This window comes from Drosophila obscura, unplaced genomic scaffold, assembly GCF_018151105.1.
Source record: "Drosophila obscura isolate BZ-5 IFL unplaced genomic scaffold, ASM1815110v1 contig_179, whole genome shotgun sequence".
Classification (NCBI taxonomy): domain Eukaryota; kingdom Metazoa; phylum Arthropoda; class Insecta; order Diptera; family Drosophilidae; genus Drosophila; species Drosophila obscura.
Window position 1 is genome coordinate 7,986,270 of NW_024542766.1, and position 24,552 is coordinate 8,010,821.

Sequence of the window (24,552 nt, forward strand, 5' to 3'; positions counted from 1 at the left end):
CAAAAAATACTGCGAAAAATTTTCCGCACTGCGTTTTCTTCTTCTGCCTATTTGTGGAAAATTTTAATTCTTCTTCTTCCTATTTGTGGAAAATGTATCTTCTTCTTTTTTGCCTACTTTTTTGTTAGGGCTGCCAGATCGGTTCAAAGCGAATCGGTAATGAAACGGGTAATATATCATGGTGGCAGCCCGAAACTACGAATTGCCCGAGTCTGGCAGCGCCACAAAACTACGTCACATTCGTCTTATGTTGTTTTTGTCTGAACCTTAATATGTAAATAATCAAATAAAAAGGACTTCTGAAAAATTGCTAATCTTTTAGAAAATTTATGTATCTATCGAATAAAATTATTTGTTTAGGGCTGAGAGTCCCAGCCAGCTAGTAATATTAAACGGAATATCAAATGCGAGGAATATCAACGTTGAATGTTTTGAAAAAACAATCGATACTATCGTGATAGTATCGGGCTGATATAATTATTAAAAAACCATTGGAACCTTATAGGAACTTGTCCATTGTAAAAATTAGATGCCACCTGTCGATTTGTTTACAAATGTGTCTTCGTATTTTATAGCAGCCAATCCAAACATATCAAAAGCGCAACGACTGTAGCTCGATACTATCATGATAGTCGCAAAACCGTCGATAGTAGAGGCTAGCAGTAAAATATCGATACTATCGATAGTGCCCTCTATGGCGGAGTTAAACAAAACGAAAAAAATTCACAAATTTGCCAAATAAACTGCATTTTAAGCAACAAATGGACAACGAGGAAGGTAAACGCGGTCGTGGACGTGGCCGCGGTACTCGAGCGCGTGGCAGGGGACGCGGGCGTGGACGTGGTCGTGGGAAAAAGATTGATGATGCGAGCGTAATAGAAGCCGTCTATGAAGCGGGTGCTTCAGCCGTGGCATCACTCACCGCCGTTCTGGAGAGCAGTCCCGCCAGCACGGACCATGTGGAAGATGCCATTATGCAGGATTTGGACAAAGAAAACGAAATGGAGGTGACCACAGTGCTGGAGGTGCAACAGGCCACAACAAATGCGGATATGACGCCGCCGGCGCCTCAGCAGCAGGTGGCGCTGCCTGTAATGGCCAAAACGAGTAAGAAGCCAACCCAAAGGATTATCCGAACCTCTTAATAACATTCCTTTGTCCCAACAGTTGACATGGAAGCAGACATATCACAGCTGGAGGCACCCACCTTTACCACATTGTCACGCGGCCCACCGGAGCCGATGCTGCGCCTGAAATGGAACCACAAAGTCAGCCTAATCGGCGAGAAGGTACTGAATCCCATGATTCATTGCTGCGATCAATGCGACAAGCCGATACTCGTCTACGGCCGGATGATACCATGCAAACACGTCTTCTGTCTGAAGTGCGCCCGCGCCGAGCCCATCAAGAGCTGTCCGCGGTGTAGCGACAAGGTGCTCAGAGTAGAGCAAAGCGGCCTGGGCACCGTCTTCATGTGCACCCATGGCGGCAGTCGGTACGGCAGCACGGGCTGTCGACGCACCTATCTGTCCCAGCGCGACCTGCAGGCGCACATCAATCACAGACATGTGGCACCCCAGTTGCCGCCACCGCCAACGGCTCTCGGTGCGGCGGGGGGCGGCGGCGGCGTTGTTGTTGTTGACCCAAAGCTGGCGGACCTGAGCGGCCTGCACAAGCAGCGCAAGGCGAGTGGTAGCTATGGCTCCTAAACTAAGCTGTCTTGTCTAAAAACGCTTGCCCCTTGCAGCTCTCCGAGTCACCTGCCTCGTCCTCCTCCTCCTCCGCTGTTGCTCGCTCCTTGTCGCGCCTCCCAACCATGTCTGTCGGCGGCATTGGCACCATTCCACCGCCTGGCTCTGCCGCTGCCGTTGCGGCCGCTCAAAACTCCGTCCACGCGCACTCAACGCTCACGCTGGCGAACCTGGCCAGAATTAACAATGCCAATGCCCTGGACTGTCACCAGGGCAAGGCGTCGCTGCATCAGTCGTTGAAAAAGTCGCACCATCAGTCCGAGTCCGTGGCCGATGCATCCTACTACAGCAGCATATTGGCCTCCTTTGGTAGTGCTGGACCACCGGGCGCTCCGCCTGTCAGTGGCGGCGTTGGAGCTGGTGCTCCAGCTCCTGGGCACAGCTCGACTCAAGCCACCTACGAGACGGCCAGTGCAGCGGGCAGCACAAGCGGCAATTGGCAGCAAACGCAATATAGGATATGATAGGAAACCACCACCACCATACGGCGGCTTTTTAGGCAAGTTCGGTTTTAAATTAAGACGAAAGTGAATGTAAATTAAGATTGAAATGAAATTAAAAGAATGTATTTTAAAGAGAGCTTTTTACCTTTTTTGTAAAGTTTGCTTTACAAGAACGAAAGATTATAGCTATTTGATGTAGTACTGATTTTTCTCATAATATTTATTGAAATAGTTGCTAAAACATGGAAATTAGAAGATGGAGTTCCTCCTTACCATTTTCCATTTGAATAGCGCGCGAACAGGAATCGATACTTGGTTGAAGTGAACGCAATCGATACATGGAAATATGCTGCAAGTTTGGATATCGCCAAAAAACCATTTCTAAAAAGAAAAACCACAATAACAAATTAATTTAAATAATTGATGGATGGTACATTTTTATGTATTTTCATCTTGCAATAAGAATTCCCCGCTCAAAAAAGAACTGACGATGTCTACTTCACACCAATCGATACTATCGATACACAGTCAGCTGCTTGAAATTAAAAATGTAAACAAATCCATAAATTTTTGACTAAAATTACCATAAATAAAATGCAACAATGCCCGACGTTTAACCCAGAGTTCAGGCCTGAGAGAATCTCTGATGCAATAAAACACACAGCAGCAGCAGTATTGAGGGCAGGGCCAGATCCATTGGAAAAAGCAAGCGAGAGGCAGCCAAAAGTGAAAGTTGGGCAGAGAGAAAAATGCTGAAAATAGTCTTAATCAGTGGCAAACGCAAGTGCGGCAAGGATTATATATCCGAGAGGCTACAGAAGCGGTAAGTGGTGTACAAATCAATCATTCAATCAATGTAGTTTTGTGTTTTTTCAATAGCCTAGCGAATCGCGTACGAATCGTACGTATCTCGGAGCCCATCAAATCGGAATGGGCACGCAAGCTGCAATTGGATCTCAGCGCCTTGCTCAGCGATGGCCCCTACAAGGAGCAGTATCGTCGGGACATGATTGTATGGAGCGATGAGATGCGCAGCAAGGATTATGGCTACTTTTGCCGTGCAGCCATGGAGGAGGCGCCTCTGGATCAGATCCCTTACGTCATAGTCAGCGATGTTCGCCGCAAGAATGACATCAAATGGTTTCGCGAGACCTATGGCCAGGACATGGTGCGAACTGTGCGCCTTACCTCCCGCTCAGAGACGCGTCAGGCCAGGGGCTGGACCTTCACCCAGGGCATTGATGATGTGCCCTCCGAATGTGATCTGGATGACTACGATAGCTTTGACTTTGTTGTGCCTAATGAAGATGAGAATGATCAGGGATTTATAGATCAACTGTTGGATATGTTGCAACTCAAGTAACTGATTAGATGTAGCTATCCAAAATGTGCTCGAATATGTATTTTTGATATCAAATGTATTGCAAATGTTTAAGATACTCCTAGGTTTACCCACGTTACACATCACAAATTAATTAAGAGGAATTACTTAAATAGGGAAATACAACTATATAATGATATCATTTATAATGGTTGCTGTATCTACAAATTTTCTGCATATTTAATTAAGAGTTTAATCACGATAATGCCTGTCCTTGCACTTTGAGCGGAACAAAATACACTTTGTACTCACAATTTTTGGTCACAAGTGCATAATAAATGTATTATTTATTTAATAAATTTTCTACTTTCATAATGTTGTAAGTAATTAGATCATAAGATAGTCGCTACTGAAATTTATTTCCATTTCTTTTATTTTATTTAAAATTACCGCCTGGCACTTGCTAGCTGGCAGACCAGGGTCGCGAAAATAGCGGATATGGTCACACTGTCAATTTGAATTTGAATTAAAAATCTTAAGACATTTTGATCATATCAAAGATAGTTTAGGGCTACATAAAAAACCAATATTTTCCATTAACTCATATAAATTTTAAAACATTTACTTGCAGTAAATAAAAGTTTATTTTTGTAATATCATTTATACATGCATAATGAAGTACATAACCGAATACTGAGTGAGAGTGGACAAAGGTTATTAGCTTATAAAACAATACATACATTAATCCCTTACGCAGGACCTACACTCTAAGTCAGATGCAACAAATACAGAAACACTGATTAACAATATATTTATTTTTGTGAGTACGAATAGTTGGAGGATATTAATCCACTTGCTTGCCCTCATCACGATTTCGCTTGAACGAAACGGAGTGGATGAGAAGTGGCGGCAAATTTCCGCGCAGCATTTGAAGACGCTTGCTCTTCTCCTTCTCCGGACGACGCAGCTCGTTGTTGGAGGACCCAGGCGACGTGGAAGATGTGGCCGATGGTGTCATGGAAGCCAACGAACTGCCCGGCAATACTTCCGAGCTCTGGGTCATGAGCATTGCGGAGCGACGGAAGTAGCGCGGCATCGAGTAATCATCCTGTGTGGCCCGCGCCGCATTTGCCGTCTGAATAGAGTACAAGCTCTGCGAGACGCGATACTTCTCGATGGTCGGCGTGTCCTCGTAGTTCTTGGGCAGGTTGCTGAATGATATGAAGGGCACCTCCGGTGTCATGCTGATCTGGCTGCTGTTCACAGTGCCGCTGATCGAGAATATATCCGTTTCACTGGCCGCCGATCTCACATGCATGTGCGGCACACTCTTCGCCGAGCGCAGGGTACGCTTCGGTGTGGTGGGCAACAAATGGGGATGCCTGTCAATGAGGCGCGGACGCAGTACCACCTCCTCTATGGAATCCTCCTCCTCTTCCTTTTCGTCTTCCTTCTCCTCCTCGGCAATGGCCTCGAACTTCTTGGGCGACAATGTCTGACTGCCCTCGGGCGAGCAGTCAGCCGAGGATGGGGCCAAGGTGAATGTGATTCGTTTCTCCGGTGATATCTTTGAATCTGTAGCATCGCCTGGAATATAAGGGACAATTACTATAAATCGTAACTAAAGATCATCAGTTAGCTGGCAGCAAGCAGATAGTACTTATAAAAGGTTGACAAACAAGATAAGACCCCGAGAGTTCATGACAGATATCACAGATATGAAGAGATAACAAACAGCCCTCTGGCGGAAACCAGGAAAGAGCAGGCACTTGGGAAATTCCTCTGTTTCTACGCCTCAAAGAATCATAACCTATATCAATATCAGATATGTACTTTATATTTATATTAGTCGACCATTATCTGAGTCAGGAAATATTCGTATGACAAGCCCAAACCAAACCATCAAATGGTTGGTTGTTGACCGCACGTAATCTTTATCTATCAAGAATAGAATTGTAATCATGCTGATTCAGTAAACATTTACGATACAAAGACTGTTCTATAACTTGTATATAACACAGTGCAAAACAAATATATAAAGGGAAAAATAATAGGGAAAAATTGTAGAAGATTAATTTTTTAATTTATTCCCTTGTCATTTTTGTACCCAAACTTTAGGCATTTTTTAAATTCCTACAAAACAAGTTTAAGCACTCTTTCCTCTCTGCCTCTAAAGCACTGAAACGCACTGTTTAGTTTCTTGCTCAGAGGCTCACACCAGAACCCCCGTTTGAGGGCACGTCCCAAGAAAGACAAACGTCAGAGCCATAAAAATATACACATACTATATACGTGCTATAACTTGTGACGCCTTTGCGGCAATACACACAGTGAGCGAAAGGTAATAAAATCTCGCTTATAAATGTTTTTGGCTCAGTGTATCAAAAGTCCATTCACCATTCAGCAACAAAAAACGTGATGATTAGTTAAATGTCGTTAAGATTGGCGCATGTCATGAGTACATATGTACGTACGTACGTATAATCTATAAATACAACAAAAACCCTTGGGGTAAAACAATATTCTAGGGCAACTTTTCCATTGTCTTGGCAGACAATTCCTCTGAAATTAAAGGGGAATTGTTTAATTATACCCGTACTCAAAAAGAATTAAGGGGTATATTAGATTTAAAGTCGATGTGTGCAACGCATCCATTTGTCCGTCCGTCTTGTTTGTCGCTTCGATCTCGGAGACCATAAAAGCTGGAGCAATCAAATTTTGTTTCCAGACTCATGATATCACAAATTCTACATAAAGCTCGCAAATTTATATTCTGACTGAGTACGGGTATAAAAGTAGAGTCGCGTCCCAAGAAGCGACTCACACGTTCCTTCTCGTGCTTTTTAGCTTTAAGCAAAACAATGTACTAAGCTAAAAACTTCCATTGTTCGTTGATTTTTTAAAGGGTTTGCCTACTCATAAGAAAAGACAGACCAATAACGCTTTGAAATTCGATTTCTATGCCTTAAGGGCTTTTTTAAGCTGTGATTGCGAATGAATCGAAATTGAAAAACTGATTAGAAGGTCTCCTGTCTCGACTCTCTTATCTCATAATTTATGTCGCCCAAAACTCTCTTTATCTGTCCAAAAAGAAGCCACGAAAAATCCCTTCCCACCCGTACACTCTGTTTATTTGCTGTTAACATTTTTATATATGCGATTCCGATAAGGGAATCAAAATCAGGAATTTGACTAATTAGCTGATTGGTTCGATTCGCTTTGGGCATGGGGAGAGAGAGAGAGAGAAGAGTGCTGGTGGTGTGGTGGAGTGTACTCTCCTGCCATAATGATTGCTCAATTTGCATAAAATATGATAAATCGCTGACAAACAGATCCAACCACCCCACCCATAAAAATGATCTCCAATTGCGGCTTGCGGGTTTTATCATTTTCCAGATGCGATAACTAATGCCTGACGTACACCATGTGTGAATGGATACCAGAACGAATACCCCACACACAACGAATGTTAATCCAACTCCAGATGGGAAACCGGTATCGTTGTCAGTGCGAAAAAATCTTGTTAATTAAATTTTTGGTCCCAGTTTTCAGATTGCATTTCTGTTCTTCCTCATTTGAGGCTTTAAAAGGTGTGGAAAATTTTGTGTGACGAGAATAAGGTTAATTGAAGAGAAACGGTAGTACGGGAAGAGTACCTTTGATATGACGTCAAAGGCAGAAAAGAATTTCACACAAGTCTGTTATTATACTGGTCCGAAAAGATCTTATTTTATTGACTCCCAAAACTGATCTATATTTTTCATGAAACTTCTTTAAACTTCCTAAAAGTTTAAGCAGTTTGAACGTTTTCCCTCTAGCTTCTATTCCCACATATTCTTTATTAATTCATCTCCTATTAATTTCCCTACTCCTCTCAATTTTCATATTTAGAAATATTTATTTTATATCCCACATGGAATATTATTAGGAAGACCCTCTTCATGCTACTACAGTGTGTGTGTTTAATCCGATCTCAGGCAATTAGCTGCAGCTGTTGGGTAATGCCAATGCTTAACAAACAATTTCATTGTTCAAAGTGCACAAATTATTTCGCACTTTTGCTAAGAGATTGCTGAGAAAAATGACTCAAAGTCGAATCAGCAAAATGGTTTATTGTGAGTGTGTGTCTAAATCACAAAAAATGACAAAACTGGCAAAATTAATGCATAAAGCTGGAATTGGATGCATTAAAATGGGATACAAGCTTTAAAAAATGACCTATCCTTTCATTTATAATAGAAATTGTCTTAAAGGGGGCAACCTACTGAAGCGGACATTATATACATTTTTGTAGTATTTTTCAACCAATTGAAATGTTTTGTCGAGGCACAATTGAGTGCCCGGATCACCTATGCCAATAATCTTGAAGATTAAATGGTTCTTAGGAATGGAAATTCCCATTAATATAGCTGTTTCTTTCCATCCAAAAAATGGAGTGGATTTTGTGGAATTCGAATTATACCTTAGACAGGATTCATCGCCAGAGAGATGATTGATTATGATAAAAATTCAGTTCCTGTTACGCCCAATCCCTTGATGATTCTTCAATGAATATCTTAAGAGTTCAATGTCCCCAAGTTAACTATCTTGAACTATCTTTTTAGCTCTAGTATGATCATTATTGACTGTTCTTTCTTCAGTTATTATTTATATGAACCCAGAAAATGGTTATTTCTTTTCGTGTTGTTTGTTTGTGATAAGTAAAAATTGTTTTACTCGGGGTCTTATTGTATTGTAGGACTACACATTTACAAGGTCCATCAATTAAGACTTATATAGGATATAGTTATAGTAAAAATAAAGTATGGATACTTAGAACTCTAGATAATACTAAAATGCCAGCAATATATCGTTGTGTGTCTGTGTGCTGTTGCTATCGGCCAACACTTATAACTAATTAGTTAATAATATTAAGTCACATTTTGTGTGTGTTCCGAAAGTTTATCAATCTTTGGCACAAATACTGCGAATAAACACCCCGAGACCCCTGGCGGTGTGTTCCCGGTGCCCTCCCCTCTCCAATCAATTTAGATAGAACTTAACCTTCGGCACACCGCTGGACACAATGCTGCTGCTTCGTGTGCTCTTGCCACTCTTGCTACCATTGCCACCACCTAGGAGCGGTGTATGGGCACCACCATGTCCATCATTACCTTCCAGGCGGCGCAACAAGCGCTCCTGATCGCTGACACGCGGCGTTGTGGGCATCTCCCGATTGGGCGAATGGATCCCAGCCAAATATGTCTTTGTGCTGATGCGATTCAATTTTGTGGGCTGATGATCTTGGAAGATCTGCGAATTGGCAAACACCGCCAATATCTCGGGACCCAGTGTGGGTACATTTATTTGCGTCTCGCGACGATAGTCCTCCTCATGCATCTTGCTACTAAACGGTCGATAGAGAGAGAGAAAGAGAAAGATTGGTGTGTAAATTAATAATTCAAATTATAGGCAAATCGCTAATCGGATGCCCTCTCTGCAAATAATGTGCTAAATCTGATCTTTGGCTCGTTTTGTGTGGGGAGATCAGATCGAAATTTGATCTATCAATTAGTACCTCATTAGACTCAGGCCCAGACCGGAGCTGTTTTGCCGCATTTGCGGCTGATCGCAAATCGGTTGTTGTGGCACAGTCAGTGAATTATTATTGTCTGCCGTTGCTGGCTGTATGCGTCCAATGATCTGGCCATTCTTTTGAGCTGCCAAATAGTCCTCGTCGTCTTCCGGATTGTAATTGGCTGCAAAAGAGAGTGGAAAAAAGAGAAAAAAATAAGTCAAAAATAATTATTACTGTGCATTTAAGATTTAAAAGCTAGCCTAGCTTTGACGGTTGGCTGCATTAAATATCCTCAAAGATCCACCCAAAATCTAGCCAAAATTATGGTTTAGGTTTCTCTGTGATTATTAATACTATTTTAGGACTTTTCCAGTACAACTTTTAAAATTTTCATTATAATAAAAAAAACTAGTTCCTTTACATTTTTTTTTTTTAGTGATTGGTATATGTTAATTGGTTTATTTTTGAGCAATTTTTTAAACTGTATTTTGTTGAACTATCTTCGGAAATAACCCTGTTTTCAGACCCATTTTCTTTGACTCCCATAATGGTATAAAGATTAGATTTACACGGTCCACAAAATACATCAAGATTTAACCTACAATCTATACGTAGATTTAAATCTATCTATCTATCTGTAAATCTGCAGACACGGATTCAGAATTTATATAAAATTTGATTCTATGGGGATTATATTCCTCTACCGTCACTCCTTTAGGCCTAAATCTTTTTTAAGCCTAGCAAAATCTTGCATCTATTTTTCTTGCTCTCTTCCTTGCATTACATAATATTAATGGAAAGTCAAGTTCCACTTGCATCTATAAAAACCAAACTGAATATTTGAAAAAATTCCATAAAATCTTTGTTGTTGTTTTTTTGTCGTCTTTTATGTTGTCCGAACCGAATCTGAATCTGAAATGCCAAACACGTTAAATCGCGCAAAATATCGGCGCATGGCGCATGGTGCGTTTCAAGATCTACTTTTGAATGTGAATGTGAGTGTGTGCTTTGAGTGTACTCACTCACTCACTCACTTGTGTGCCTACCAGCCCCCTGTGTGCTCCCTGCTCACCTGTATGCTCCCCTCCCTGCTCCTAAACCGTCAATCTGATCAACTGATCAAAATTATAGCCATAGTTTTCGTGTGACTTACCAATCGATTCATCGTAGCAAAAACGCTCCTCGAAGCAGTTCCAGTAGAAATCTTCCCAACAGCTATGATCCGGCGGAAGGGGGGAAAAACGCAATTTCAAATGTTAGTAAAAAAATAATTTGCTGTCGAGGGAAAACAGCGAAAACAACAACAAAAAAAGTTTACTTACTTTTGACAGCAGCGGCACATTTTTTCGTCTTTTTATTTGCTTTTGTTATTTTATTTTATTGTATCTCCGATTGTCTCTTCTGTCTTTCTTTTTGGTATCAAAAAGAATGGGGAATTGTTTGATTTGTCAAATGTTTTGATTAATTTGTTGTTTCTGTTAAAAGGGGGGAAATAAATTACATCCAGATTTCGGCTGGACTGAGCGGAATGTGCGCCCGTTTCAGAAAAACTCTGTGACGCCGCAGAGCGTGGAGCCGTGTCGTGTGTGTGGAGCTTTTGGGGTTTTATCGGCAAATGAAGTGTTGTTAGCGCAATATCTCGCAATTGCGGCTCGGCTCTCTCTCTCGCCCTCTCTCTATCTAAAAGGTGACGCTCTCTCTTGCGTCCTCTCTTTCCCTCTGAGCAGGTGAGTACCGTGTGCGAGAGTGGGAGCGAGAGCGCGTGTGCGATAAATAAAAGCGAGTTGCTTGATAGGTGAGTGAGGCCCTGCCGCTCTCCCCAGTTTCCCTAAATATGAATTGTTCCAAACAGCTATCGAATATGCTAATGAGTATCCAAGGGAGCAGAAATCTTCAAAAGAGAACATCCCGACAATGCCTCACACTTTATCTTATCTTCTAAACATACCTTGCGCGCGCTCACCGACTGAACGGACTGCATTAACTCATCGACATACAAGCATCACAGACAGAAGAGACAGCAGAGAGGAAGACACGAAGTGGATGGAAAACAGGGAGTTTGATTGAGAGAAGAGAGTGGATCTGCAGATCGGCTCGTGTGCGTGAAGGTGCGATCGACGAGAGTAGGCCAAAACGTAGAGAAGCAAACAATGCTTAGAGAGAGAGATAGAGAGAGGGAGAGAGGGAAAGCAGCCAATCGATCGCGCATGATAGATTACTGTCAATAGGCTAGTGCCGTGAGCACAGATTTACTCTCACGCTTACGACCGCTCTCTGGCGATCGCTCTGCAACTCCCTCTCAGCACGGTGGCTCTCTCTCTCTGTCTCCCTCTTTCTGTGTGCACTGTGGGCCAGGTGCCTTGAAATTGTTTTTGCCTGATTAACATTGCAAGATTTGTTTCAATAATTTATGACATTACTGCTATCTTAAATTAACTTCTGTTTTTTCACCATTATCTTTTTGATTAACAAATGCAAAAAGTTTATTTTTTTTTAGATTTCATGGCATTCTTTCAAAGATTATAGGAGTTTCTCTATATAAATTTGATTGATTTGTAGTTGTTATCTTTAAAAGAAAATAAATTAAGTGATTGAAGATAATTATTAAAAAATTAAAATGCGCATCGTTTTGCCAATGCCATACAACATTTTGTTAAGATAATTATATGCCTCGACAAAAACAGCGCAATTGGGTTTTGTTCAAATTTTGTATCTTTCTGTACTTTCCCATTTATATTTCCTGTTTCCTTTTCTACATTGTTTTTCTACTTTGATTTTTAAATATTTAATTTAAGAAAAAGCCCCATTCCAGCTGTAATATTCCTGGTGCATTTTCTTTGGTCGATTTTCATGCCATGTGTCCCACTGTAACCTGTTGCTGGATTGTGACACCTGTCGTCCAACCGTTTTTCTCTATGTGTGTCTGTGTCTGTGCCTGTGCGATGGGACTGGACTGGTTGTTGCTGTTGTTCCTGTAATTGAAACTTATTTTTTAAACCATGCACCATGCACACTCTGGCACGAATACAACACACTCGTGCTCCCATTGAGATAACCGTAACAGTGGTGCTTGCCTACCTGGGGTTTACTTAACGCTTTTTGAACGATAAGCGGGCCTGTCTGCAAATTGAGGCCACACAACATTACCTCCCCTGCCAGCGGTTGGAACGAGGGAAGAGAAGTGGAAACCCCAAAAGAAGGGCTTTCCGCTTGAGCATACTTTTAGGCAGTCGTTGAAAGATCTTAGGTTTCTGTACACTGATGGCTTTTCAGCTGTATTTTATGGCAAATTATCAAGCAACACGTTTCTTATCGGCTTTACAGGCTTTGCGAAACTCTTATCGAAAGATTGCTAATTGATTTTTAATGATTGCAAATTGATAAAAGATTTAAGCACAAAAAAAGGTTCAGGGAACTGAGTTTCATACATAAATAAATAGAAATATATAGCCAGATCTCTGAAATTCGTTATTCTTTCGTTAGAAGACATCTCTTTGGTTTGGGTTTATCTATCAAGTTCATACTTGGAACGTAATCTCTCGAGTGCAGATAAAGTTAATGCTTGGTGTTATTTTTCATTTAATTTTCGGAGGTGCGAAATAACCAACCAACGCAAATATTTACCCACTGTAAGACGAAGAGATCTTTCAGCACCTAAACTCGACAACAACAACACCATAAAGCTCTGCTGAAAAGTTCAAAGATCACAGCGAATCATGTGAGTGCGGTGCGGACAAATCGATCAATTGATTGTCTGCATGACTTTGCAGCGAGCTTTCGGCGACAGTTTTTTGAATTGAAAAGCGACGCAACAAAACACTCAATAAAGTTCATGTGACTGGATCGAAGGGGCATAGCGGCAGAGTATTCGAAGTAAAGAAATCTACGAGCGGATAGGGCATTCATACCCGTCAAGTAATTGTGAATGACAATTGAGTTTCACTGAAATCAATAGCATTCATTTTTTGTGACTTTTTGTGACTGTTTTCTGTTGTTACAAGATAATGCAATTGGTTAATGTTTACACGCTTTGTGCGTGAAGCTTATTTTAAACTGATTCCGAGGTGTTATATAAGCCACAGCGAGGGCATATTCAACGTTTTTGTCATGCCTTGATTTTATTTAAATGTATAGTAGCTAAAAAACAATATCAAATTTTAATTCCTTCCGCTCTTTGTTAAGATTCTTCATATCTCTTGATTCAAGAGCCATAAATAAATGAAATATTTACTAGAAATTATAAAAAACTTCTTGGAAGATGATCTTACAATTACAATTACAATTACTTCTAACAGTTAAAGAGTGCCTGAAAAAGCTTAAGTATGGCTTCAAACAAACCAAAGGGCCAAAGAATTCCAGCCACGCCGACTGTCAAGGCAATACCTGAAACCTGTTTACAATTACTATGGATAGTGCATAGTTATTTCTTCAGCTAAGGCTATCACTTAGACCTGTTTGTATTCACTTGGAGAACTATGTACATATTCTTCGAAAATGTGTGTGTTTCAACCAACGCCTCATGAAGTGGATCTGTTCTAAAAACACAACCCAATTGGGAGTTAAAAATTCCCACTTGACATAAATTGTGATTGCCATGAATCAAGTCAATCAACTTTTAGCTGCAGTCAGCTGGAACAGAGCAAATACTTGTAATTACTACCCTATATAGCACTCTGCTTTGTCAGATCCACCTTTATTTAGAAAACCCCGAAACTTGAACGATACTCGGCAGAAATGTGTCAGCGAAAAAGTTTGCCAAGTACAAAAACCTGTCATATTATTTGGCCATTTACTACGCTCTCTTTGGCCTTTGAACTGGCCTGGCCCATAAACGGCTCAGCTGTGCTCTGCTCTGACAATATTAATCGCATGCCACACACAGGTAACAGTTTTTGCTAACGTATAACTTCCGCACGAAAGTACAAAAGCAATATTGAAATCGGTGAACAATGGCAATCGGATTACAGTGTATAATTTCGAGTCACTCAAGCGCGGCATGCAATGCGGTGAATTCTTTCATCAACAAAATAATCAAAATACAAAAAGTAATAATAAACAGGGAACGAAAGCAAAAGCTATTCCGAAATCAAATCAAATTTATGTGGGATAACTGATACGATATTTGGGTTTTTTCGGGCATGAAATTCCCAAAGGTTGGGACTTAAAATAGATTCAGAAATTTGTATGGGTACAAAAGCGCCTAAGATTTTGAGACTCGTATTTTATGAGGGATATAAAGCCCTTTTTTCGAGACCCCCTCCTATTGTTAATAATGATCATAATTGATAGAGCTATCAAAAAGCCATCTTTTGCTTTTGGAAAATCACTGGAAAAATTCCATTTCCTTAACCATAAATCAAGCAATTGCTTTAGATTCATGATCATGATCATTCTGTGAGCTCATCTCTGATGCAGTTTTGATAGAATTTCCAGTTAATATTTTAATCTATTATGGCTTTTGCTTTAATAATTGTTTATATGCCCGTCAGCCGTCATCAAACACCTCCCCTCTCTCCGTCATGTATGTACTCCCTCTATATAGTATAATTTTATGGCAAAAAAACAAGTTTTGTGGCTGTATAGAGTATACAGAATAAACGGCACAAATGAACATTATCTAGAATCTCTCACTGGAAAATCACCAAAAAAAAAAACATTAAATTAACTCACTCTCGTGAGTGGCAAGAGGGAGAGAGAAGCATCTATTGTGCGAGTATATCTACTTGATCTTCTCTATAACTATTTATTATTCCATTTTATAGTAGGTTTTCGTTAAGTAGATATTCAAATTGAGTTCCCACTAGAAAAACTTTTGCTGCGGGGCTTGAATGGAGTGTCAGAATTTCATTTAAAGATAAATCAACATTTTTGTTCGAGCTGAGAAACGAAGATGTGGCTCTTGAAATGATATGTTGGGGACAACTATCAGCTGTAAATATAAGTCCTTTTTGTAATCCTTTACTGCACTTAGAGCGTCCTGCAGCAGTGCCCCTCGGTCGCTACTGCCTGGAGTCTGCACACTCCTAAAGAAGTACAGATGCTAGAGATCTTCTCATCTGTATTGCCCTCCTAATATTTGCATTCAATTCCCAAGAGTGACGACGATGCCCCCGCTTGATTGCTTATTTACTTATTGATTTAAACGTCTGTAAGTGTAAATTACAATAACCCGGCAAATGAAATCGTTCACACGCCTCTGGCAATTCAATATTTGCCTCTGTAACTGGCTTCAGAATTTTCAGGTCAGTGCAGACGGAGAGTGGCAGAGTGGTGGTAGGAGAGAAGGTGTCATTAACCGCTGGCCAGTTTTGGCTCCCCCGGTTCATGGTAATACTGAAGCCAACAGACGACGACAAAGTAGCGTGCAATGGCCTCGTTTCTTTTTTTTTTACTTTAGGCCTGTGACAGGCATCAGGCATCAAGAGACACATCGTTTCGAGTGACTTGTATTTCGATCGAGTTTGAGTTGCATTTGCAATCAAGTTTCATTTTGCCACGCAATGCCCGCATGCCTCCCCCGGTGGCAGCAGTAGACTTTGTGCAACTGCAGATTCTTGTTCTCGTATATTTTTCGAGTGTAGATACATACATACGATATATCATATTTTGAGAGCACACACGCGCTGCGCTCCGTTGTTGATCTTTTGAATTAGTATCTCAAGCGTAATGGAGCTTGCAAATGTTTTCGATTCGTGGCCCCCCACGACAATTTGTTAACATTTCATATCCAAAGCGTATGATCGCCAGAAAAGCAAACAGAAAATATATCTATCTATCCAGACATCTATTAATGAATCTGGGAAATGGGGTTTCGAATTAATTGAAAGGAAAATTTTCCACTTTCATAAATGGCACCTTAATTAAGAGGTTTTGGAAAAAGGGTGATGGAAATTAAATTTGAAACGGAATCAAGAAATTCTTTACAGATATTTCAATCATAATTTGGAAAACTAAACTTAAATCGAGTAGGTGTTAAACTGGCACATATCTTGATTTGGGATCCAATGAAGTATGATATTTGAGAAGGAATAGAACAAAAAAATAGTTCTATATATTCTGCAAACGTATTGTAATAATAATAATATAATAACTTCCAGAGATTGAACAATGTCTAGGAATACTTCCCTTCAAAGTTCATAAACTATTGTTTAGCAATTATAAGAACCTTTAAAAATTATCGTAGTATAAAAACGAGCCATAAATTTCCATTGAAATCCGATTTCTCTCTCTCACCTTGTTGTTTCTACAACCCATACCGTAATCAATTAACTTGAGTACTTGATGGGGGGAACTCTCAACCCTCGCCAACCCAACCCTCGAGTCATTGCATTCTCCAATGTTCTTCAGAGATAATGCCCAACGATTACACCCGATAAAGGTCTCTCTAAATTGGTTACCTTGAATACTAAAAGTGTTTCCAGTGTGAAACGGAAAAGATTACTACATTGATCTATAGAATCCATTCCCATGAAATGATATTCCCTTTGTGTATATTATTTTGTTTATGCTTTATGAATGAATTGTAGACAATCCTCTCGGATGCGCTTTAATCGGTTTTCATTTTTCTCATCGTGAGTGCGTTTTTTTTTCCAGTTCCGCGTTTTGTGTTCATCTCTGGGGCGAGAGTATTCTCAGGTGAGTGACTCATGGGTGTTTTATTGGTAATTATACATACATTTATTTGAATCATTCATTCAGTTCACGTCTCATTTGTGGAGATACTTCCTTAAAATATACTTTGTATGCATATTCTCTCCCTCCTTATTGAAATCATTTTTTGCTTCAATTTTTTATCAGTAATCACTTGATTGTTCCATGGCTAAAGCTCTAAAGATACGGCAACAGGTGAGCGATTGCCGCCAGACCCCGGGAACTTGTCGATAATATAATGCAAGTCGTCGGACACATGTCACAGCTCCCTCCATCCACCGCATGAAAGTCGTCTGACGAACTTCATTTTTGGAGCTTACTACGTATTAGATATGTATGTGTACGAGTATTATTCGGTCTATACGATAACAGATAAGATATGGGGTGAAAGGAAGAGTTATTTGGGACCATTTAATCGCTGGGATCAACAAAAAACACCATGTAATCAATCAATTTTTGTTAAAAGAGAAGGGGAAAAACTATTAGCGATACTCAGATGTCAGTGAACTTGATTTGGTAAAGGTTACACGTGGTGTTGCTTTTTTTAAAGTCTATCGTAGCATATTCTCTCTTATTCTCAACAGAAAATGACAATAAGTCAGTGAATCAGCTAGCTGATAAAATACAATCATATTTGCGATCAAGAAGTTTAGAGAGATTATTGGAAGAACATTACTTTTAATTTCTTCTTTATGTATTTCTGCTTCCTGAGAGTAATATTTTCTGCTTTCTAGATCAAGTTTTTGTTAATCAAGAAAAAATCTATACGGGTTTCTTGGCAGAATGCATTAACAATTTATTGAATCATTGAATCAGAGGAATTCTAAGCAATTTCCAAGAACTGTAATTCGATGAGTCAACGATTGTGGGGGCTGCCAAACAAAGCTCTATCCCAATAAATGGTTTATTTTTCTTCATCTCAAAAACAGTTGAAGTGTTAAATTATACGTATATTTATTTGAAAATTTGCATCTTTCATAATTGTTTATTTATTAGCACAATTTTATGACCGAGAGACACATGACAAGGCAAGACAAATCAAAGCTAAAATCCGCAATCCGATTTTCAAATGAAATGAAATTTCGCATTTCATTTGTAATCAAAACACACGACACACTTTAAACAAAATGGGGGGCAATAAATCCATAAATTCATTAAAATATCACTATTTCCCATACAAAAATATTGGATTGATTTCTAATAAAAGTTTAACAATTTCCAAATTTCACGATATTTTATATGCTTTTTTTTATTTCAGTGTACTATACGTAATTGTTTCTCAGAATTCGAGAAAATGCAGGGGAAAACCAAAACCGCAACACCGTAGAAGAGCAGAATCTCCTTGGAAGGCAAAAAACGGTTTTTTCCTTTCCAAGAGAGCCGCTCTTCACACACTTGTTACAGGACAGACAGGGATAGCAAGAAAGAGAGAGGGAATGAAAACAAAACGCAGAAGGTCAATGGAGAGGGGGATGGGGTATATGATACATTAACTGCCTGAGACAAAAAAGAGAGAGCAGTGCAATAAACTGCAACATAAATTCTTATGCTAAATAATTGCTCACACAGAAAGAGCCACGGAGTGGGGGGAACAGATCACTGAGAGAAGGCGGGGGGAGATACAAAGCACTCGTTTGGCTGCTGTTGTTGTTTTTTTATATTCTTGGAATATCACGCGGGCTCTTGCCACCTCAGGGTCAACAACGTGTTGCACAGTGTATTCGCACTCCGTTTTGGGGTTTGATTTTGTAGCTCCGTATATAAATATATGTATGTGTGTGTGTGTGCGTTTGTGTTGGGGTAATTCAAGTGCGTTTTCAATTACAGGTTCTTAAAAGCCGTTGTTGTAGTGGGATTTCTGTTTTAAATTAAACTTTTGTTGCACTCGTATTTGTATGTTTCACTCTCACAAGGCATTCACTTTACTTTTTTGCACGTTTCTCCTTCGAGACTCCTTTCGCACGCTTGTTGTTCGTCGATTATACAACTTTCAATCACGTCCCTTCACAGGTACTTTCTATTTTGAGGTATTTCTTATACTCAGGACTTGGATAACTCTTTATACTTTATGTGTTAATTGATAATTTTTTCCCAGGGCACAGAACAAAACATAAACACGATCGATCGCGCCGCACGTCGCGAAATAAAAACAAAATAAAAAGATTTCCGATTGAAGCCAGCACCCGAGCACACGACACGTCTGTCCGGTTCAGCAATCGTCGTTGGAATCAGCGACCGAAGCGACAATAACTTCAGCCACTACCTCCACAAAAGAGAAGAGAGGAGAGGAGCAATGGGGAGCATAGCATGGGGAGCATACAAAGCTTTAGGAAGTTGGCCGAGACACGGCATGGCGCTGTTTGATTAGAGATCTGACCCGGGGTCTCACCTATCCGCTGGCGCTTGTCAAAATTTTGGATTTATGCGCTGCTGCGACCATGATATTATATTGAAATCAAACACTTACCACAGCCAAAACGTGAATATTCTGCAAGCGGGAAGGTCTTCGCTGCTGTACAACGCACCGCACCGAACTCATTTTGTATTTATACACTTCCGCTTCGTCGCGTTTTACGTTTAAACAAATTTATTCGCGCTTTTTCGTTTTCTTTTTTCGCAAAACTTAAAATCTTTGCCGCTTTAATGTCAGTGTTGAAAAATGTATTTCTGACACCATCATCCATAATATCGATGGTTTTATATTGTGCGATAGATCGATGGTTTTTCTTTCCAGCGATATATCGTTTGGGAGAAATCACAGTCTACAAAATTATTTAAGCGCGCACTTCAAACGCAGGTGTAGGTGGGTTGTCAATTATTATTTTATTTCTGTGATTTTCGCTAGGAGATTGTTGTACTTACGAAAATCACAGAAAAAAAGAAAAAAATTTTCGACGATTGACTACCACCGTGTACTTCTTTTTATGCATATAATTAATGGATTTTCATTTATTAGAGGCAAATAAAGGCCATAAGTAGTGTCCGCTACTGTATATACATTGTTGCGAAGAATTTTAGCTCCAAAGTTTCTAAATAGATTTTAATGAACAGTACCTTAAACGACGCCTAATTAATGAACCTATACACAAAAAAATAGAGGTCACAGGATATAATTTTTTTCGACTGTTCCCGAGTTTTTAAAGTTAAAATATTGTTAAAAATACCGCAAAAAATCATCATTTTTGCATTTCAATGCTTTGGTGTGTTTGGCATCAACTTCTAGCTGCGTCAATTATCTTTTCAAAATAGCAAAGTTCTTTACAACCAGACGTAAGATACTAGAGTTATGTGAAAAAAACAAGCGTTACCTCTGAAAAAAGCTAAAAAAAAATACCAGTTTTCAAAAATTCTTTAAAAAAAAGTTCTGCCATAGAAAAAAAAAAATATCATCAAACCATTTCTAAGCCCCAAATCTTTAAGAAAAAGTTCGTTTTGTTCCTTGGAGGAAAAATCGTGTTGACTAGTGCTATCAGCAGCAGCAGATGGCGACGCCACCCGTACCGACCACTGTGAAGACAAACTGTTTTGAAAGCAATATTTGTTTTATATTTATGAAAATTAATAATAATATTATATTATAATATCCATATAATTGTCCTTTATATAATGCTGCATTAATAAGATTCTATCTGTCTTCATTATTAAAATATTTCATTTGGTTCTTTGTTCTTTTATTGCAATGTTTGCTTCGTGTTTGCTGGCAAAAGATATCAAATTGATATCTTTTTCGAGGTGGGTCGAAACATACCAAAAAAACAAGCACATACTTCTGATACTTTTCCAGTATATACCGACCTTTTTGTTTTTTGATCTGAGTACTGCCTTCCGTACAGAGCCTACAAAACAGTTTTTGCTGTAAAACATTTCTTATCGGTTTCATACGAATATCAACCCTGATTCTGTTCGCTAGGTGTTTTTTTCGATCTGAGTACTAGGCTTAAGAAAAAGTTGGTTTTGTTCCTTGAGGAAAACTCGTGTCGAGTAGTATAATAGGTATCAGAACCGGCATAAATGTATTTATAAAACACAAAACATATGCATTAATAGGTAAAAAAACATGTTAATCTACGATAAAATCATTATTAATGTTTCAATGGAGCTTGTTCGTCAAAAAGTGAGCTCCAATTGGATTGTATAATTCCAATACCGTTTGTGCACAATTGGGACAAAATCCAATCCCATTTTCAATAGGAGAAATTCAACTAGTATATATATAAATATGAATATACATTATAAAATATATAAAATATTTATAACATTATTAATTTATTATTACAATTAAAACAAGAAGGAACTTCTGGGGTCGCTTCTGGGGACGCGACTCTACCCGTACTCAGTCAGTATATGTATACATTTTTGAGCATATGATTATTTAGTTTTAGAATTAAAAAAAAATTTTACATATTACATGCTACATCTGTTATCTACATATACATATACAATGTATATTATACATCTAACATGTAGGTATACAATATACCCCTAAACTCCTTTTGAGTACGGGTATAAAAACAGTGCCGAAAAAAAAGGGAAAAAGATAAAATATTTTTAAGTTCGAATCAAATATGTAGGTCTGTCTTTAGGTGTAAGCGAATTTCAATACTGGCGCTTCAAAATATATTGTATGGGTTACACAAGTACACATGTAAATAACAAGATTACATACACATACCTATACCGACTAAGCACCGGATATAAAAGTAGTGCAAGGGCCGCGGCTCACAACGTGCCCGCTCGGCTGTGCACACTTCTGGATCCCTTCTTTCTCTCGACTAGATATTGTTTACAGAATATAAAAACCCGTTACTAGCTTCCAAAAACAAGCTTTGTAGCTGTATTCAAGGTTCATATTTGCTTGATTTCTGTTGGAAACCCCTTCCCTTTCATGGGGAGGAAGCTCCACTTTATCATCCACATAGTTATCTTTGCCAATCAAAAACTAGGGAGGGTTAATCTTTCATAAGTTTGTGTGACTTCTGATCAGTACACATTCAAAGTTGGATGGAAATTCGGGTGAAAACTGTTAATAGGGGAAAACACGTCCCAAAAGTCTCGCTGTGTCCCGATTGAAAACATTTCCCCTTTGAACAGCTGTTAACTACATATGTATGTCATGGAATTCATCATATGCAAGAATCAGACACCGAGAACTTTCCCCACTCGGTCGGTTGTGAATTCTGGCTTTGTAAGTTTTCATCAGAATTAATGGCCTATTGGGAGGCGGCAGATGTATACGAGAACCGAAGACATTGATGCCACTCATGGTCATATAAATCTTTTAAATGGGTTGGACAGACTGCTCTCTGCTTGAACTTCATGTGTCCCTCGCAAAAATTTATCATTAAGTATAGTTTTACTATTGCAAATTGTTGCACACGATTCTCCATAGGGGGAAGGAGATAGCATATTGAAATCTTAAGCAAACTCCTTGGCCTCCGCCTCAAAGTGCAGTTTTATTGCCAGCGGAAACAATTGCAGGAGCAGTATCTGGCTTGGTTCTTTGGTCCTTTGGCACTCGTCCGCGCCCGCGCCCTCTGTGATAGTCGGGGGTCTGGACTATGCAATAAACCCCGAGACCACTGTGGTGCAGTTCTGCAACATTAAAGAGGAAGCTAGTCTGAGACGGGCCTCCGCCTGCTGGCGGCTTGCCACAGAGTCACATTCGGTCCGTGCGATTGTAACAGTTGTGGAGTTCGGAGGAGTTGGGAGCTCCATTCGCCTTTGTCGAACTTTGTCAAGCCATATTGTGGGATTCTTTTGTTCACTGCAATTTATGTTTAGCAATATAATAAATGTAAAATATTTGTCAATGTGTATACATATATGTACTCGTATTCGTACTGGTATTTTTGAATATTCCAGGGCTTTGAGCTCATCTCAGGTGGCGCCTGAAAGTATGCCGTTCCCGCCATACCATTCCATTAGAGCTGAAAGTAGGCAATACATTATGCGCTGAAACATTAATTAAAACGAGAAGGAACGTGCGAGTCGCTTCTGGGGACAAGACTCTAGAATTTCAGAATTAAAAAAAATAAAATTTTACATTTTTTTGCTACATCTTCTATCTACATCTACAATATATATTATACATCTAACATGTAGATTATAGAAATTTTACCACAAATCTAATATACCCCTTAACTCTTTTTTGAGTACGGGTATAATTCAATAATTCATATTGCATATCGCATACGACTACGAGTATTGTTCGCATCGATATCGTTGCCGGTCGCAAAATGGGTTCGCTTTGTTCATTAGCCCGGGGCCTCGTAATTAAAAAGTTTGCACTGCAAATGAGGGTCCTGTAATTCAATTTACGGATCTGCGAGAGGCTGGTAAAAGCATGGAAATGGCCAATAACAATACGAGAGCAGACCGGCTAACGCGCAAAAATATTACAAAGTTCGTCCGGTCCCCGCCGTGATTGCGCCCGCGAATTAGCGTTTACATAATTAACACGACGTTCATTAGTTGGCATTTTAATATGTTGTCATTGGCAACGGTTTCGCCGAGCCCACCGGCTAATATTCATATTTTATCAACTGCAAATTATTTAAATTTTGGTGATTTTAATAAACAAATATTTATAGTACGAGTTCATTATTTAAGCATCGAAGTGCTTTTCAATTCAGAACACTTTTTTTAACTGTCAGATTAGACAGATAATTATATGTAATTGCAATCATTTTATTTGACTGCATTCTAATACTACGCCATTTAATAACCATTAATAATTCAATGCAAATAAATCAACCATTGAAATATTTACATAATTTTCAGATCCCAGACTTATATAAATACATACTCGACAAGCCTCAACAATAATTTGGCAATAAAACGATTAGAAAAACTATCTGAGGCCCGACCGGTTTCATTAACTGATTATGAGTTGGATTTTTTGCATAAACAAATAAACAAAGCAAAATTTAATCATTATCGGGGGCCTAGTTTCCCAGTTTGCAATAAATTAGTATTGATTCGAGTATGTTCCGAAAATCACTTTCCCTCGATGAGTGATTTACTCTCAAATCGAAAAATCCTCGAATTCTTACGCTTTCCTAATTGACTTTTCACAACTTTTGGCTGGAAAACCCCTGCGCTGTAAGTCGCTAATAGCCAGTCCCTCACATGCTTTCGATGTGACCGAGGGGAGAAGTACGAATAAAAAGTTAGGTTCGCAATGACGAAACTGGAACTGGTTTTGCCAGATATATTATTATTCTGTGTATATATGAATGTACATATGTATAATGAATGTCTTCTTTGATGTTGACTTTATTAACAGCCTCGCATTAAGCATATAGCTACAAGTAATTATTGTTTGTTCGCTTCTCATGGGAGTCATTATTATTGTATACTTGAATAGCTTATACATACATACATATGAATCTCTAAGAACCAAAAAAATTGGGGATTCTCAACTGGGTTGTGTGATTTTTTGCTTGATAATGATACGAGCAAACATTTGATTCTGCTTGAAGTTCGTCAACTTAAAATAGCACAGAAAGTACGAGGTTACCTTATTGGTCATGAACACTTCGAAATAAGAGAATTATATATACATAAATGCAACTATTTATGTACATATATAAAAATATGTATACATATATGTATTGGGCCGGGCAAAAACATGTTTTTTTTGTTTTTTTAAAGCGGACACTTACTTATTCTGTTCTTTGTTAGTGAATAAAATTATACAATTTTTGTTTTAATTTTTAGTTTAAGGTTTGGGTGTTGCTACCACGAAAAAAAATACACTTTTTTGGTTCAATATGCAAAAAAGAAATTAAATTTAATCGATTTTTTCAAGTAATATTGAAACTAAGAAAC

The 24,552-nt window shown here is 39.0% G+C and overlaps 3 protein-coding genes across 5 annotated transcripts; 2 read left to right on the plus strand and 1 right to left on the minus strand.

Moving 5' to 3' along the window:
- Window positions 1-674: 674 nt before the first annotated feature.
- On the plus strand, window positions 675-2,321 carry LOC111081937 (E3 ubiquitin-protein ligase Hakai). Its single transcript, XM_022378106.2, has 3 exons — window positions 675-1,107; window positions 1,168-1,685; window positions 1,748-2,321. Exons 1-3 carry the CDS (start codon window positions 762-764, stop codon window positions 2,213-2,215), a joined length of 1,332 nt encoding a protein of 443 aa, XP_022233798.2. The 5' UTR covers window positions 675-761; the 3' UTR covers window positions 2,216-2,321.
- Window positions 2,322-2,716: 395 nt separating this feature from the next.
- Window positions 2,717-3,717, plus strand: LOC111076469 (probable phosphomevalonate kinase). The gene is made up of 2 exons (XM_022370283.2): window positions 2,717-3,017; window positions 3,074-3,717. Exons 1-2 carry the CDS (start codon window positions 2,944-2,946, stop codon window positions 3,555-3,557), a joined length of 558 nt encoding a protein of 185 aa, XP_022225975.2. The 5' UTR covers window positions 2,717-2,943; the 3' UTR covers window positions 3,558-3,717.
- Window positions 3,718-4,140: 423 nt separating this feature from the next.
- On the minus strand, window positions 4,141-19,346 carry LOC111076468. Of its 3 annotated transcripts, none has more exons than XM_022370281.2 (6): window positions 19,190-19,346; window positions 10,395-10,481; window positions 10,226-10,287; window positions 9,073-9,253; window positions 8,669-8,901; window positions 4,141-5,102 (listed from the first exon to the last, which is right to left on the minus strand). In XM_022370281.2, exons 2-6 carry the CDS (start codon window positions 10,412-10,414, stop codon window positions 4,360-4,362), a joined length of 1,239 nt encoding a protein of 412 aa, XP_022225973.1. In that variant the 5' UTR covers window positions 10,415-10,481; window positions 19,190-19,346; the 3' UTR covers window positions 4,141-4,359. The 3 variants fall into 3 exon arrangements, with proteins under 3 accessions (XP_022225973.1, XP_022225972.1, XP_022225971.1); XM_022370280.2 differs by lacking the exon at window positions 19,190-19,346 and adding an exon at window positions 18,788-18,949 and having other exon boundaries at window positions 10,395-10,547; XM_022370279.2 differs by lacking the exon at window positions 19,190-19,346 and adding an exon at window positions 18,649-18,949 and having other exon boundaries at window positions 10,395-10,547.
- Between the last annotated feature and the right edge of the window lie 5,206 nt (window positions 19,347-24,552).

Excerpts from the sequence above, each read along its gene's own strand:
- LOC111081937 (XM_022378106.2), top strand. The coding sequence starts at position 762 with ATGGACAACGAGGAAGGTAAACGCGGTCGTGGACGTGGCCGCGGTACT. Across the intron at positions 1,108-1,167 it reads GCCTGTAATGGCCAAAACGA|TTGACATGGAAGCAGACATA; the intron begins GTAAGAAGCCAA and ends TTGTCCCAACAG. Across the intron at positions 1,686-1,747 it reads GCCTGCACAAGCAGCGCAAG|CTCTCCGAGTCACCTGCCTC; the intron begins GCGAGTGGTAGC and ends TGCCCCTTGCAG.
- LOC111076469 (XM_022370283.2), top strand. The coding sequence starts at position 2,944 with ATGCTGAAAATAGTCTTAATCAGTGGCAAACGCAAGTGCGGCAAGGAT. Across the intron at positions 3,018-3,073 it reads TCCGAGAGGCTACAGAAGCG|CCTAGCGAATCGCGTACGAA; the intron begins GTAAGTGGTGTA and ends TTTTTTCAATAG.
- LOC111076468 (XM_022370281.2), bottom strand. The coding sequence starts at position 10,414 with ATGTGCCGCTGCTGTCAAAA. Across the intron at positions 10,288-10,394 it reads ATGTGCCGCTGCTGTCAAAA|CTGTTGGGAAGATTTCTACT; the intron begins GTAAGTAAACTT and ends GCCGGATCATAG. Across the intron at positions 8,902-9,072 it reads CTGGGCCTGAGTCTAATGAG|TAGCAAGATGCATGAGGAGG; the intron begins GTACTAATTGAT and ends TCGACCGTTTAG.